This window comes from Microplitis mediator, chromosome 3, assembly GCF_029852145.1.
Source record: "Microplitis mediator isolate UGA2020A chromosome 3, iyMicMedi2.1, whole genome shotgun sequence".
In the NCBI taxonomy this organism is placed as follows: Eukaryota; Metazoa; Arthropoda; class Insecta; order Hymenoptera; family Braconidae; genus Microplitis; species Microplitis mediator.
The window spans coordinates 15,152,644-15,170,822 of NC_079971.1; the positions used below are offsets into that span (position 1 = coordinate 15,152,644).

Below are 18,179 nucleotides of genomic sequence, written 5' to 3' on the forward strand. Positions count from 1 at the left end.
GAACGAATGAACCGATATTGATGGTTGAGGTGGCATTCGACGCGGCTTATAAAGCTCTAGAGCCCAGTTCGTTTTGGAATCATTCTATCCAGCACATTAAAAGTTATCAAAAAAAAAAACATTTTTCAAAAAACTTTATTTTTGGAGTATCTCTGAACAAGCCCTACCGATCAAGCTCAATTTTCTCTCGGCTTCAAGATATTGACAATCCGCGTCGAATGACACCTTAAAGTTCAAAATCGGTTCATCCGTTCAAAAGATACAGGTATTTACATACGTACGTACGTACATACATACATACATACACTCGGACATCATCGTGAAATTAGTCAGAATAGCTCCCTCGGACCTCAAAACGTCGACATCTGATGGAAATTCGATTTTCGTAAATCGGACGGAAACCATTAACTTCCCGAATTTTCGAAAATTCTTAATTTTTTTAGCGGGAAGTTAAAAAAATACAATAATAATAATAATAATAATAATAATAATAATATATATAAGATTTATTTAAATAATACATAAAATACATACGATAGTAAGAAAAAAATCAATAATAATAATAATAATAATAATAATAATACTAATAATAATAATAATAATAATAATAATAATAATAATAATAATAATAATAATTATAATAATAATATCAAAGAAGCTACTAATAATGGTGGAAATCCATATCATCATCATCAGGCCGAAATAAATGTGGATTTTCCCACGGCTGCTCCTGCTCATGTAGTTGCCACTGCTATTGCCATTGCTGCTGCTGCTGCTGCTGCTGCTCTAGCTGTTGTTGCTGCAACCATTGTTGCTGTTGAAGTTGTTGTTGTTCCTGTAGTTGTTGTTGTTGTAGTTGCTGTTGTTGTTGATTCAACAGCATGTTTGATTCGTCTTGCAATTGAGCAAAACGACGCTGCCACTGCTATAAATTGAGGTCTTGGGTCTGAATTATACAGGCCTGCTCATATTGCTGCTGTTGTAGATGCAGAATCTCATGATATAGCTGCTCTCTTATTTGCAGCAGCTCATTTATACCCTGAGCATTTTGCTGCAACTGCTCAGAGTCACTTACAGAGAGATTTTCAGATGACAGTCTCGAAGACTCAGGGTAGCCAGATGATTGAGATGCTGCTACTGCTGCTGCTGCTGATGATGATGATGATGATGGTATGGGTGTAGAGTGCGCCAGAGGTTCACCCATAAGTAAAAACTCATCATCATCACTTAACGTCTTCGACAACGTAAGCGGTGGTGCCGGTGACGATAAATGTCGCATTGCCTGACGTCTGGAGAAACTCACTGCTTCCTCATCGATCAGCCTGTAATGTTGTGGCGTGGGTTGGATTGACATTTCAATCCCAGTAAGTTGAAACACCCAAACTCCATCCTCGGTCATATCCAAGGTCATCGGGTGTTCTCCAAAAATGCTGAAGATATGGTTCCAAATATCCTCGCTTTCCACAGTTGCCGCTGATGATGATGACGATGATGATGATGATGTTGTGCACATCTCTTGTTGCTGGTTCAACTCATTTAAAATTGTAATGTAAGAGAAATTCTTAAACCAAACGTTTGGAAAATAACGTGTGTTAATATTTCCCATTTTTTTTTTTTCCTGAAAAATTATTATTATTATTAATATTATTATTACTATAACAAAAATAATAATAACTAAATTAATGAATAAATAATAATAAATAATTAACTAAATTTTAATTAATTAAAAAAAAATATTAAATAAATAAATAATAAATAAAAAAATAATAATATAAAAATAAAGTTACTTACTTTTAAAATGATATTTTGTTTTCCGATGTAAGTGATATTCCACAACTATACTTTATGAAATTTTAGACGCTTTAGATGGTTAAAATAGACACTAATTTATAATTTCAATGTGCATTCTTTTATATCCTTTGCAAATAGCCCCTACCCTTTAACTAAAATTTATCACAACCTATAATTATTCCTAATTACCAATAGCTGTGATGTCTTGTAAAAGAAATCGAAGAAAATGAAGAAGGGTTGAAATCATATGTAAGATATAGTATTATTTGAAAAATATCAAGTAAATCTTTGTAATAATAATAATAATAACAATAATTATAATGTATTTATTCAGTTTCAAAATTGGCTATTTGCATAATCGATTAAAGAATTTTTTAGTTCTCTTGAATCAGTTAAGAGATACATTAAAAAAAAAAATTTTCAAATATCATGAAGGAATCATTATGTTTTTTTTTATAAAATACTTATGAAGTTATCTACTTCTAATATTACTCATATGCTACGTGAAATTATTTTAAACGATATGCATCATTATCAGTATTACTTCAACAATGTTTGAAAATATTTTGTAACTCTTTTTCATTAAGCCTATTGTTCCCATATCATACTGAAGATATGAAAATAAACCCACGTACTTGAAAAGGTGCAATAAATTTTCGTAGTTTCCTTGAATCAGTTGAGAGAGAGAGAGAGATTAAAAATAATTATCGAATGTCATAAATAAAGTCATTAAAAAAAAAAAAAAAAAAAATCAGTTTTTTTTTTTTTTTCTTTTTCATAAAATATTTATGCTACTTGAAATTATTTTAAACGATATGCATCATTATCAGCATTACTTCGACAATGTTTGAAAATATTTTGTAACTCTTTTCATTAAGCCTATTGTTCTCATATCATACTGAAGATATAAAAAATAAACCCACCTACTTAAGAGGGTACAATAAATTATTTTTTTAGTTCTCTTGAATCAGTTAATAGAGACATTAAAAAATAATTATCGAATGTCATAAAAGAAATCATTCAAAAACAAAAATTATTATATATATTTTTTTATAAAAATTTATGAAGTGATCTATTAGTTTTCGTATCAACAGTAGTAACTTTTTTAAAATTTTAACACAAATAATTATTATTGTCATTATAAGATGATTCACATTTATACATATATCGCAAAAAATTTACATTAAAATTTTTTGAACATGCGTCATATTGCACAGTGTTCAAAGAGAAAGTGCTTTCCTAGAAATAACATAAATATTGATAACGTCAAAATTGCCTGTTGGTCAGATGCTTTTCATCGCCTATGTATATAATGAAGGGTTTTACGTTAGCAATATGAGTTGATTTTCAAGTTGGAACACGTTTTCTTTCAACCGCTCAACCACTATTATATAAATAATAATAATATCAATTTTTCAACTGCAGCAAAAATTAGAATGTCTATTCCCGAGTTTAACGGTGTTATTAAATCAGTGGCTCAAGTTTATGAGCTATTATCACAGCTTGATACTGTGAGTGAAGAAAAGTGTCATACGTGGATACGGATTTGTGATGACACTTGCAAACAGTTCAATAAATTGTTGTTAGACCGTAAAAGTAGTGTTTATGAAAGAAAAAACTTACAAAGTAACATCTCACTTTTGTAATGGTATAGTGAGAAATTTTTACATTTAATCAGACCTATCATTGGTGGTGGACTCAATACAAATAGTTTAATTGAATTGCGGGACTTGGAAAGTGCGTTTGAAAATAGAATCAAAACTGGTTGCATTGTTAACAAGGGTCATATTGATTTGAGAGCATTTTTAAACGACGCAAAAGAGTTAGTGATTGAAAAAATTAGCAATGTTCTCAATCGTGAGGGGAACATTAAAGTTAGCACAGCCCTGATATGCAATTTTGAAAATGTTAAAAGTGACGTCACTATAAAGGATACTAAATCCTTCAAAACTAAAAGTGATGAAATTTTCATTTCAACTTCGCTTGCCGATTGGTTTAACGATAGTGTTTACGATTCATTACTAAAAAAAGTGGAGGAATTCAATCAGAATGATTCAGGGTGGAGTTTAAGGGAAATTATAAATTTGAATATTAATATTTCACGATACGCTCCACTGCTACTTGGCTTTTTAACGTATGTGGATTTACCTCAAGATATAAAAAACAAAAAGGCTGTCTTGAACATCAAGAATAATGACATCTACTGTTTCCTTTGGTGCATAGAATCCGCATTGTTTCCATTAAAAAGTAAGAATCCTGAAAGAGTGTCATCGTATTATCATGTGGATGCAGTTTTCAACCATCAAGGTATTAGGTTTCCAATCTCTCTTAAAGATATCCCGAAATTCGAAAAACTTAATAGTTTAAACATTAACGTTTATGGTATAGAATCGGAAACTATTACAAATAAAGATCAAAATTTAAATGATACTATTATAGTTCCTTTATATTTAAGTTTAAATAATTCTGATAAAAAAACTATTCCCTTATTAATGGTTGAGACAGATATTACTTTGCATGATGGTGATGATGATGAAAATCCTGATAGTTATCAACCTATACATCATTTCGCTTTGATTAAAAATCTCTCTCGACTAGTCAGATGTCAAATTTCAAAGTCTCAATCAAGATTATGGTTTTGTGATCGATGATTAAATCATTTTAGGTTTCAACATACACTTGAGAAACACAGACCTGATTGTTTGAAACATTATAAAGTACGAATGAGATTGTCAGAGGAAGATGAAGATAAGGTGCTAAGTTTTAAAAATTTAAAATATAAGGATCCAGTACCGTTTGTAGTCTATGCTGACCTTGAATGTACTCTCGAGATTAGTGCAAATGATATACAAAAGCATGTCCCTCACAGTATAGCTTATTACATGCATTGTAATTATGACAATATTTTATCTAAGTTTGAAATCAATCGTTCACCTGATTGTATTATATGGTTCTTAAGAAAATTAGAAATCTTAGGTAGAAACGTTGACAAATTTTTAAAAGATAATGTTAAAATGTTACCACTCACAGTTGATGAGCATCATTATCACAATAATTCGAAACTCTGTCACATCTGTGGAAAAGCATTTAAATTAGCTAATGAAATACGATGTCGTGATCATTGCCATTTTACTGGAAAGTATCGAGACCCATCTCATAATTCGTATAATTTGAATTATAAGCGAACTCATAATATTCCAGTAGTTTTTCATAATCTATCTGGTTATGACTCACATTTTATTATAAGTCCATTAGCTACATGGTTTGATGGTCAATTAAATATTTTACCAATTAATAAGGAAAAATATATTGCATTCACCAAGTCTATCAAAAATACATCTGTACAATTGAGATTTATAGATTCTTTTCGTTTTATGGCATCAAGTATTGAAAAATTTGCTTCGTATCTTGATGATAATGACAAACAAATTACACAAAAGTATTATTCTGATTCAGAGCAATTTAAATTAGTTACACGTAAAGGTGTATTTCCTTATGAATATATTGATTCGATAAAAAAAATTGATGACGCTTAATTGCCAGATAAAAAATGATTTTATTCTATGCTTAATGATTGTGATATTTCAGATAATGATCACAATCATGCTAATCAAGTTTGGGATAAATTTAATATAAGTACACTTAGTGAATATTCAGATTTATATTTAAAAACAGATGTCTTATTGTTAGCTGATATATTTGATAATTTTCGTAGCAGTTGTTATAAAACGTATGAATTAGATCCTTTACATTACTACACTGCGCTGGGACTAGCTTTTGATGCAATGCTCAAGCTTACAGATATAAAATTAGATTTATTAGATGATCCTGAGATGATATTATTTTTTTAGAAAGGAATACGAGGTGGTGTTTTTTAATATACGAGTTGATATGCAAAAGCTAATAATCGATTTATGGGTGATAATTTTAATCAAAGTGAAGATGAATCATATATCATGTATTATGATGTGAATAATCTATATGGGGCAGTTATGAGTATGCCATTACCACAAGATTCTTTTGAATGGATACATGATGATATTGATGTACATGATGTAAATAAATTTTGTAATGATAGTCCAACAATTGGTTATATTTTAGAAGCAGATTGAGAATACCCAATTGAATTACATTGTAACGATTGTTACAAATGGATCGCGATTTAACCGTACTTTAATTTATCAATTCTTCTAATTTTTTTTATTTTTATTAAAATAAGAATTTGACTGCGTAGTTCAAAGCACACCCAATAATATGTATAAAAATGCGTATACGTATATGTGAGGGTATATTCACATGTATATTCTTTCACACCTATAAATTCATCTAGATCTTTTTGGGTTTGTTCTGAATTCTCACCGAAAGAGTGTGTGAATACGAATGGTCAAATCAGAAGAGTGAGAGAGAAAGGAAAATAGGAGTAATCAAATAAGAAAACTCTGTATATCTCTCTCCCGCTATGCACAGCTGCACCGCTACGGCTGGTCCCTTACGAAGAGCTCACTGTCTCAATGTTTTTCACATGTCCAATGCAAGTCCCTCAAATCATCATAAATGTCACATAAATTCATTAAGATATTTCCGTGATCTAGTTTGAATTGAATTTTTACATCTGTTACCAATAGGTCCCGCTGTTCAGCGGATCCTTACTATTTCTTTTCTAATGTACAAATCTCTCTCGAATTTTATTTTTCTCTTAATTTTTAATTACATTTCTCAGAACCGTCTAAAATATTGGTAGCAAGTGTCGTCATAAATTCGTCAGAGAGACGTTGTCTTTAAAAATTACATGGTCCCCCGCAGAACCTCACTATTCCCTTTTTCTATCACCCAAATTTTTCCTCTCAATTTTATTTTTCTTTTAATTATATTTTTCTAGAGTACAAAAATATGTTGACCATAAAAGTCATCATATATTTGTCAAAGAGATGTCGTTTTAAAATCCCACGATTCCCCGCGAATCCTCACTTCCCCCTTTACCACCATAGAAAAACTTTTCTCTCAAATTTTCAATTATATTTCTCAGCAAATGTCATCATATCTTTTATAAAAGTTATTGTCGAACAGCCCACCGCGGACTTATTTTTCTATTTCATATCTTGTTTACTACAAAATACCAAGAATTCCAGCAATAAATATGTCATTCTCAGCTGCTCAAAAATCAAACCCTTATATATAATTTTTCCTCTTTCTTTAACCCATTTTTTATTTCATCTTCGGTCTTACTTTTCTTTCAAACCTTTTCATATATAAACCCAGGAAAAATATTCAAATTCAGTCATTACCGCCGCAACTAAAACCCTTGTCGGATCTATCCGCGAGCAAGATTCCAAAATTCGTTCTCGTGACGGTCCACAGCCTAGGCAACCGGACTCCTAGATCGATAACCGGAATTCAATTTTCTTTACTTTTGTGATTAAAACCTTTGTCGGATCCATCCGCGAGTAAGACTCACTGAATCGACTTCAAAATTCGCTCTCGTGACGGTCCACAGCCTAGGCAACCGGACTCCTAGATCGATAACCGCAGTTCGATTCTTTTACTAAAAATTATAAATTACGCGACTTAAATTTTATTTTTAAAACCTTTCCTCGTGACGGTCCTTCGCCTAGGCATCTGGACTCCTAGGTTGGATACCTAAAATAAAATCATTTGAGTTCGCATTAAAATTAATTAAACCCCTTCACGTGACGTCCAAATCGGAGTTCTTGTTCGGGAATAATTGATTCCGCTAATAAAAACCTAAAAATCATAGAAAATTCACTCGAAGGCAAAGCCGGCTTTTCGGTTCAGCGTGCAGTGCGTTCGTTTGAAGAGATTCAACCTGTGAATCTCAATAAACTGTCATAAACATTGTAAATTCCTGTGTGCACAAATTCAAACTGGTGAATTTGGAGTGAGTGTGTGTGCAGGTATATCAACCCTTCTGGGTAAGTCTAAAATTATAATATTTTTATGTAGAATTTAACTTGTCAATATCAATATACTACTACGTGAGCCGAATTCCTTGGTTGGATGACAGAATAAAAATAATTTCATATTATAACTTAAAAATTAATAATCGGTGCCCAATCACTCATATGTTCTCACAGTAGCCGCGTGACGGTTCAATCGAACTCCTTGGTTGAGTTATAGAACGAGGTAATTCGGTATTCCGATATTAAATAATAAATTAAAATAACCCTTTCACCCGTCGCCTTCACTCACTCCGATCGTGACAACATGATCAGCATAAAGATTTACCTCTGTGCCCTGAACATTTTATACCACCGGGGAGCAAAATATTCAAAACTAGCCACTACACTTCATTCTAAACAAAAATATGTTATTCATTACATAAATTTACAACAGTATCGTAATTTAGGAATGAAGCTTGTAAAAGTTTATCAAGTCTTGAAATTCAAGCAGTCAGCTTGGTTGAAGCCATATATACACTTATCCAAAAAATTAAAGGAACAAGAAAATTTTATAAATTTTTTAGTGATTTTTGGAAAGCTGTATTTTCGTGAAAAATGATCGTATCGAAAAAATAAAAAAAGCAAATTGAAGCTTGAAATCTCTAGTTTGAAGATCTTTCTAAATTTTTTGGTTTCGTTTTTTAGGTCTACGGGGCCGGGAAAAATTTTTTCAAAAAAACGAATTGATGGCTTGTTTAGGAAATTTATTCAGCTACAATTTGCTTCTTCTTGTTTCTCTGTACGACAATTAGCTGCTGAGATATCAGCCTTCAAATGAAAAAGGATCCTTTTGTCTTTGATTATTGATATCTCAGCAAGAAATGGTCACACAGTAATTTTAAGGGCAGTTTAATAAACTTGAATAGATCCCCTACAAGCTCCATTTTTGATTTTTTCAAAAAAAAATTTTTTTTCATCCTTGATATCCATTTGAAAAACCTTTAAAAAATGGCCATTTTCTGGTTTTTTAGTCTACTCATCGCTACTCTGCAAATATTGATAAAAAAAATAATGTTGCCAGGTAATTTTACAGCTTAATGTACCCCCAAAACCCTGGAAATTTTCAGATTGATCCATTGAACCGTTTGTCCGGTCCGATTGCTCAAAGTTTTACAAAACAATTAAAGGAACAAGTTTTGTTCCTTAATTTGTGTAATCATTACCAAAATGAAAAAATTAATTTTTTTTTGGATTTTCTTTTATTTTTGCGTTAGTTATTTAGTAAATGTAAGGTAAAGAGGAAAAAAAAAAAAATTTTCCAAAAAACGAGACCAAACAAGAATTTTTTCCAATTTTTTTTTTTATGTTTTATTCGGGGGGTTATTTTTTTTTCGTTTTTCGGAAAAAAAATTTTGTTTTTTTCTTTACCTTACATTTACTGAATAACTAACGCAAAAATGAAAGAAAATCCGAAAAAAATTGATTTTTTCATTTCGATAACGATTACACAGATTAAGGAACAAAACTTGTCTTTAATTGTTTTGTAAAACTTTGAGCAATCGGACCGGACAAACGGTTCATTGGATCAATCTGAAAATTTTCAGGGTTTTTGGGGGTACATTAAGCTGTAAAATTACCTGGCAACATTATTTTTTTATCAATATTTGCAGAGTAGCGATGAGTAGACTAAAAAACCAGAAAATGGCCATTTTTTAAAGGTTTTTCAAATGGATATCAAGGATGAAAAAAAATTTTTTTTTGAGAAAATCAAAAATGGAGCTTGTAGGGGATTTATTCAAGTTTATTGAACTGCCCTTAAAATTACTGTGTGACCATTTCTTGCTGAGATATCAATAATCAAAGACAAACGGATCCTTTTTCATTTGAAGGCTGATATCTCAGCAGCTAATTGTCGTACAGAGAAACAAGAAAAAGCAAATTGTAGCTGAATAAATTTCCTAAACAAGCCATCAATTCGTTTTTTTGAAAAAATTTTTCCCGGCCCCGTAGACCTAAAAAACGAAACCAAAAAATTTAGAAAAATTTTGTCTCGACCTTTTTCTTCTGATTCCGCAAAAACCGTGGCTAAAAAAAATATCTTGCTGAAAGATGTTAAAACTAGAGATTTCAAGCTTCAATTTGCTATTTTTCTTTTTTCGATACGATCATTTTTCACGAAAACACAGCCTTCCAAAAATCACTAAAAAATTTATAAAATTTTCTTGTTCCTTTAATTTTTTGGATAAGTGTAAATAAAAATACAGACTGTCGCAAAAACGCCAAGAATGAATTTGAAAAAAACTTTTTCAAGCTCACGAATAATGCTGTATTCGGTATAACTATGGAAAACGTTCGAAAATATACAGATGTAAGAATAGTTAACGAATGGTTAGATAGATATGGAGCAAAATCTCGAATATCAAAACCTAATTTCCATAGTTTTAAAATTTTTGATAAAAACCTAGCAATAATACAATTGAAGAAAGTGAATTAATACTTTAACAAGCCAATTTACATTGGTTTCAGCATCTTAGATTTATCAAAAACTTATATATATGATTTTCACTATAATTATATTAAAAAAAATTTTAATGATAATGAAGCCAAATTATTATATACAGATACTGATAGTTTAATTTATCATTTTAACGTACCGAATATTTATAATACAATTCAACGTGACATTGACAAATTTGATACCTCTGACTACCCACCAAATAATGTTTACAACATTCCATTAAAAAATAAAAAAGTAATTGGACTTATGAAAGATGAGTGTAGTGGTCAAATAATAACCGATTTTTTCGGGTTACGAGCAAAACTTTATGCATTCAAAATTCATAAGAATAATGTAGCTAAAAGGAGAGCTAAGGGTGCCAAAGGATCCGCTTTGCGAAAGATCGCGTTTGATGATCTTAAGACTTGTCTGATTGATCATGTAAATATAACAAAACATTAACGTTTGATTAGAAGTAGTCATCATGAAGTGAAAACAATTAAACAAAGTAAATTAGCGTTAAGTTGGTGTGATAATAAAAGGAAATTAAGCGACACCTCAAATGATACTTTACCTTGGGGTTATAAAGTGTTAAATAAAAAGATAAAAACTAGATAATAATAATATAGATAAATATATTTAATTCTAAGTTTGTAAAATAAATTTGAATGAATATGGTTAATATGAAAAATAAAAAAAAAATGAAAAAAAAAACAGAATTGTTTATTATTATTTTTTATATAATAACACTATAAAAAATACATGATAGTTTTATAAATCAGTCTTATTAATAGAACTATTATGTAAATTATGAAAGCCTAACCACTTAACATAGATTTTATTTCCGGGTTTGTTTATTATTTTCTCAACTAGATACACATCTGAATACTTGACTTAACTGAGTTCTTCTGCATAAAATCCTCCTTCTATCGGTTGATCCTGATAATCAATCAGCTTGTATGTTGTTGGGCTTTTTGTTTGTATTGTCTTAATTGCAAAAATTTCAGTCGTCCAATTTGGTGTGTAACCCTTTTCAAACACATGTTTGTACTTGCTTATTCGAACTTTATCTCCAACTTTAAATTTATTTTGTTTTCGCGCCTGTTTACTTTGAAGAGGTTTGTAAATTGTCTGAAGTATGTGTTCTTCATTACCCACAGTTACATCTGCAGGGTTTCTTTTGGAGTTCCGATGTTTCGTGTGGTTATAATTATCGATTAAGTCCTCAAGTATATCGATCCATTTGTAATTTCCACGTTCTGTAAGCTCGCACCACATTTTAATTTTAAGGGATCGATTGAAACGTTCACATATGGAGGCATTCAAACTACTAAATGTTGAGTACATATGAGTCCCATAATGTTTCATGAGATCTTTGAATTCTTTATTATAAAATTCTTTGCCTTGATCAACGTGAAGACTTTTAGGTTTCCACCCTTGGTGTAACACAGACTTCATAGCGTTTTTGACGTCACTTCCACTTTTACTTTTGATTGGAACTGCCCGAGCGTACTTTGACAAATTATCTATAATTGTAAGTAGATATTTATATCCACTATTAGCTGTAGAGTATGGTATCATTTCTACCAAATCAGCTTGCCAAGTTTCATCAAGTCCTCGAATGTCAACATGACGACGAGTATAATTTTTTCGTGCTGGTTTGTGAAGCTCTGGAGCTATGACTTTCTATTTATTTCCCATTTTTAGCAAGTTCAGATAGTCTATGATCAACATCAGCTAATATTTGCTTATCACGTATTACAGATCTCACAAGCGCTGTTACAAGACTTGACAGCGCTTGGCTATGTAGAACCAGTTCACTATGACTCTCTTCTAATGCACTCACTTTGGTTGTCAATTTGTTAATGAGGTCTTGATGTCTACTCATCATTTAATTCTCTAGCTTAACTATTTCAACCGTTACTTTATCTTCAAGATCAGTTATACGATATTTATTGTAGTCACTGATTGCTTTCACACTATCTTATTCTTGTTTTATTGCAATTTTTATAGTATTATATGTAACCGCATTACTTTCATCCTTAGGTTCAGCAACAATACATAATCTTTTTCGGGCTAAGTCATACTGCCCATAATCTGTTAGCTTCAAACCTTTTCCAGGTGGTCCAACACTACCACTGCTACAGCCTTTAAATTGCACCTGATTCGATTGGGAAGATACACGTCCAAATATATCGATACCCATTTTGATGATCCTCTCTCTCGAATGTTATTTCATAAATAATAAATTATTGTTAATGCCTCTCTTGATAAATAATTTCAGCTCCACGCAGCTCTTCAATAATTGAAATTATCTCATTCGAATGACTAGAGTTGCCAGCTGTTTGAGATGCAATCAACAGACGAAGAAGATCTACAAGTTCATTAGGATCATCCCAATAAATGTAATCCACATATTTTCGTTTCTTTAAAACAGTTATAACGTTAGGTAGCCCTTTACCTCTTTTTATTAGTGATCCAATAAAATCAGCAACATATTTAATATATTTAGAACTCTTATCAACATAAAGACTTCTTTCGGATTCATAATTGTTCTTGTGTGTATTTGTGGATATGATCAGTTTATGGTACACATCTGTCATTTTTAGTAATAGATTTTTCATTTGGATCACTTTTGAACAACAATTCTATAAGCCCCGGAGATAAGATATGATTTTGATGATTCACTAAAATAGTATTATCACCAAATTGGACAGGTGAATTACCAAAAAATAATTGGTTATTTTTTTTACGAATACCAAATCTTGTATCTAAGCCTGTAGGATTTTTTTTATTCAGCATCTCAATACATTTAGATATGGAGTTATCATATTTCAGTGGTGTGCTTGTAGAGGTTGGAGGGTTAGATATAATGGTTTCATTCAAGTTGGTGTTACTAGTACTGTTCACATTTAAATCATAAGTATTCTGACCACGATGTATGTCACTATTGTCATTAATAGTTTGATAGTCACTATGTTCACGTTTCTTCAGAAAAAAATTTTGCACCGATTCATCCTCTTTTTTAATTTCTTGTTTCAAAACCTTTGAATTCTCAACTAACGTCCTTAACGGTACCACTATAGGTTTAAACATTTCATTTGCAGTTTGTTCCGAAGTGTCTTTATCAACTTTTAATATTTTATGTTTCTGTCTTATTGCATCACTAACTTTAGATATTTGTAGCAACATATCTTTCTGCTGAGAAATATTTCTAAACGCCATGTTTACACACTCGAATGTCCTTCATGACTGTGTTAATTTGTATAGGGGTGATTAATTTATACTCATAAAACAGTCAAAACCTTTTCTATAACGTCCATTATTCAATTCACTATCTTTATCAATTACAACAAATTCATGTTTATTATCACTTTTCTTATCATTCCAGCATGCTGAACATAAATCTTCGAATTCACTGTACGGCATATCTGTATTCACATGATCATCATATATGTGCTTCAAATTCATTTTATCATGACGAAAAAGTACGAGGAAATTGGCATTGTCACGTATCAGATGTTTTGGTATACGTGTATAGGTTTGACAGAGATAAAAGCTATCAACATTTTTGTGTCGCCCCATACGAAAATATGCTCTGACATGATCTTGCTTCTCACAACCTACGTCATTGAATATCATAAGAGAATTCGGTTGTGCATCATCTGGATTAACAATTGATTCATGATCATTAAATGGGAAGTATCCAACTCCTTCTATGGACTGTAGTGCTGACTCTAAGAATTTATATTTAGGCTAATTCAGTGATTTAGAGTATACATAAACGTTCTCAAATCTCAAGCCATTAGGATGAGTAATTATTGCAAGGAGTGCATTTGTTTTCCCACAATTTGATGGTCCACAAAGAACTGCTCGAACAGTATTTGGTAGCAGTGCACTATGACGTTTTTGAATTTTTTTCTCATCACCTTGAATTATTTGATCGAAATTGATAACAGGTAATTTAGCTGTCTGTTTTTCAAACTTCATTTGGAATTATTTTAGATAACACTAAATACGATGTTAATCCGCTGATGACTAAATTCTGACTCATCAATATGCCTATAAGTACCGAGTATTTATACGATTGAGATTAGTGATAAAGCTATAATGGCTAAGAGCGGACGTACCAGTAAAGTTAAAGCTAAGCGTGGCAAAGGTTTTGTCAACAGTGTAATAAATAAATTGCCAATAGAATTACATGTGCCAGGATATCAGTAATGTGGGCCTGGTATAAAATTGACGAAAAGATTAGCTCAAGGTGATCCAGGTATAAATCCTCTGGACAGAGCATGTAAAGCGCATGGCATTGCTTATTCTAAAAATCCTGACAATATGGCGGCACGTCATGCAGCTGATAAAGATCTTGCTGAAAAAGATTTACAACGTCTTCATGCAAACGATGCCAGCCTTGGTGAAAAAGCCGTGGCTTGGGGAGTCAATAAAACCATGAGAGTGAAGAGAAGTTTAGGTATGGGAATGAAAAAAATGGCTGCAGTTAAAAAAGAGTTGAAAATAAAGAGGGGAGGATCTAAAAGAAATGCTACAAAGAAAAAAAAGACAGTAAAGAAAGAACAAAAACTTATTCCCATCAGGCAAATTATTAAATCAGCTAAAAAAACTATGAATGAAAGTGTACTTTTACGGGGGAATGAGTACATTTCACCATATAAGTCTGCATTGCGAGGTGCTCGTGAAGCTGTAAAAATGGTTGCTGGGAAAAAAAATATACGATCATCACGTGTATTTCCAATGCCGCAAATAAACGCGGGTGGATTGTTGCCATTTTTATTACCAATTTTTGCTGGCTTAAGCGCTACTGGTGCATTAGCTGGGGGCGCTGCTGGTATCGTTAAATCTGTTATGGCGACTAGGGAAGCTAGACGTGAATTGGAGGAGGCTAAACGGCATAATTCAACAATGGAAGCTATAGCCTTAGGTAAAGGGTTATACTTGTCACCGTACAAGACTGGAATGGGATTATTCTTGAGCCCTTCACCAAAAACGTGTAACGCTACCTCATCGAGCTCTCACCAATTTCGATTTAATCAAGTATGCAAAGGATTTTAAAATTCCATGTTTCCGAGGTGTTTTCGTGAGAAATAATTTACCAAAGTCTGGTCCGTGGAAAAAAGAATCAGCAATCATAAATCTAGATGATAAAAATGGTGGTGGAACTCATTGGGTTGCATACAAGAAGAATGGTGATGACGTCATCTATTTTGCCAGCTTTGGCAACCTCCAACCACTAAATGATCTCATGAAATATCTCGATGTTGGTAGCGTTAAATATAATCATCAGAAGTATCAAGATTATGATACTGTTATATGTGGACATTCGTGTTTAAAATTTCTCAATAATGAACTATAAATGGGTGTGGTTTGATTGATATGTGTTTAGTCATGGCTGATTCGTTGACGTTAACACTATCTGGAACTACCTCCACATTGAAAGCTGAATATTTCCCACCGATTGAATTGTCACCGGGAAAAACTTATGTCTTGGGACTTGTTGAATTGTTAACATTTAATTCTATACCTAATATTGATGAAGGTTGTAATAAGTTCTATGTATCCAGCGTAATTAGAAAGGACGTGGATAAAATTATAACAATACCTACCGGAAGTTATGAGTTACGTGACATTGAAAAGTATTTAATAAAAGAATTACCTAAGGGTGTAGAATTGAGTATCAAAGCAAATAACAATGAATTGCATAGTGAAATTAAATGGAATCGAATTGTAAATTTTGAACCAAAAGATTCAATCGCATCATTATTGGGATTCGAAAATCGTCGACTTGCGCCGTACCTTATACACAAATCTGATTTACCAATAAAAATCCTTAAAATCAATGCACTGCGAGTTGAGTGCAATATTACTAATGGCGCATATATGAATAACCATAAAGTTCACACAGTCCATGAGTTTTTCCCAAGTGTTGCGCCAGGATATAAGATCATTGAAGTAACATCTCACATCATTTACTTACCGGTCGCAGTACAGTCAATACATAATCTTCAGCTGCGAATTGTTGATCAAGATGGAAATTCGGTGAATTTTCGTAGTGAAACGATTACAATAAGATTGCATATAAAATCAGTGAAATAATGGGGAATGTATTCGATAAAAAGATTGGTGGCAGCTATAAAAGTCGATCATCATATCTGAAACCCATCAGTCATCGTGCTCCTGTCAGAGTGCTAACACCTCAGAACGTGGAATTCCCCAAAAATCTAGGATTAAAATTACGTGGAAGATTGGCAAAATAAGAAAAGTTAATTTGTGCTGCATTATATTACCATGGCGGAAATCTGAGGAATTCAGAAACCAATCATCTTTGATGAATCAATTTTTCACTATGAGGTTCATTCACATCAAACTTATGCATCATCAACAATTAACAATAGTGATGAAATTAGAATCAGTATTCAACATCAGGACTAATGCATTCTCCCAAGCAAAAGTTCTTTGCATATTTGCGGAAGCTTTGTAAAAGATGGCACCAGTGCAGGTGCAACTATGAACTTCGTCAATATGGCTATTTGTCATATGTTTGAAGATATACGCTATGAATTAAATGCTGTTGAAATTGATAGATGTAAAAATGTGGGTCTTACAAGTCTCATGAAAAATTATATATCTTTGAGTCCTGGGCAAGTTAATTTAATGGAAAATGCTGGATGGTTGATCAACAATGATAGTAAACTGACTAATGACGATGGATATTTCAACATTTCTATACCACTAAATTACATACTTGGATTTGCCGAAGATTATAATCGTATTATCATGAATGCTAAACATGAATTAATTCTTATAAGACCAAATTCTGATGTTAATACATATATACATACACCTGCTGCCGTTGGCGATAACGCTGAAATAGTGAAACTGCTTCTCAATAAGGTAGAATGGAATGTCCCATACGTCACAATGTCAGACAAGCAAAAAATTCAAGCACTCAACTTTATTGCTAATGATCCAGCTATATTAATAAGCTTTCGCACATGGCAATTGTATGAATACCCGGTACTCCCCCGAACAACGAAACATGTGTGGCCAATCAAGACTTCGACGCAATTGGAAAAGCCGCGATATGTGATCCTAGGATTTCAAACTGCTAGAAAAAATGATGTGACGAAAACCGCCAGTCAATTCGATCATTGTCATATCAGAGATGTTAAGCTATTTCTCAATTCTCAAAGGTATCCATATGGGAATTTAAATCTAAACATTAGTCGTAATCAGTATGCTTTAATATATGATATGTTTACTAATTTTCAAACGTCATACTATAATAAAGAATCGAAACCATTATTGACAAAAACTGAATATTTAGAACAAGCACCACTATATTATCGACCGTTCGAAACAAAATGAATTCATTAAATCTGGACCAGTTGATATTCGTCTTGAGTTTGAATCTGATGAACAGTTTCCGGATCGAACATCTGCCTATTGTCTTATTTTACATGATCGTATAATTGAGTATAATCCATTAAGTAGTACTGTGAGAAAATTAACTTAAATATGTATTGTATTGAGGAGGAGAAGGAGGCGGAGATGTAGGAAGTGAAAATTAAAAAAGTAAAACTGATTTTCATTGTAATTGAAGTTTTTTTTTTTTTATTTATTTATATCATACCTTCTAATATACATTATTTTTAATTAGAATAATTAGTTTTAAAATATATATATACATATATATATATACATATTAGGGTGTCCGATATTTACCAAATTAGATTTTTTTACTTGGGTATGATATAAATCATATATTTGTGATCCAAAAATAATAAAAAAAATAAAAAAGTTTATTCTAATGCCGTTTGACCCTGCTTGAGTAATGATCCATTCTCATTTCAGTACAATGAGGAGAATGTAATTACTTGCTTAAAAATAAGTGCACAGTAATGACTAATACATATTTTTGTAGGAAATTTCCCGCTCTTCAAAAAAGGTCTCCTATGTTTTTTTCGTGAATCCAACTG

General features: G+C 31.9%; 3 protein-coding genes across 6 annotated transcripts in view; 1 reads left to right on the forward strand and 2 right to left on the reverse strand.

Annotated features, from left to right (window-relative positions):
* LOC130664536 (ATP-sensitive inward rectifier potassium channel 12-like) overlaps positions 1 to 18,179 on the reverse strand; it is a 312,330-nt gene that overhangs the window by 284,941 nt on the left and 9,210 nt on the right. The gene's annotated exons all lie outside the window — the stretch shown is intronic.
* On the reverse strand, positions 752 to 1,513 carry LOC130665917 (probable serine/threonine-protein kinase cdc7). Its single transcript, XM_057466547.1, has 2 exons — positions 958 to 1,513; positions 752 to 894 (listed from the first exon to the last, which is right to left on the reverse strand). The coding sequence occupies exons 1-2, from the start codon at positions 1,511 to 1,513 to the stop codon at positions 752 to 754; spliced, it is 699 nt and encodes a 232-aa protein (XP_057322530.1).
* Positions 16,723 to 17,568, forward strand: LOC130665918 (uncharacterized). The gene has a single exon (XM_057466549.1). It carries the CDS (start codon positions 16,723 to 16,725, stop codon positions 17,566 to 17,568), a length of 846 nt encoding a protein of 281 aa, XP_057322532.1.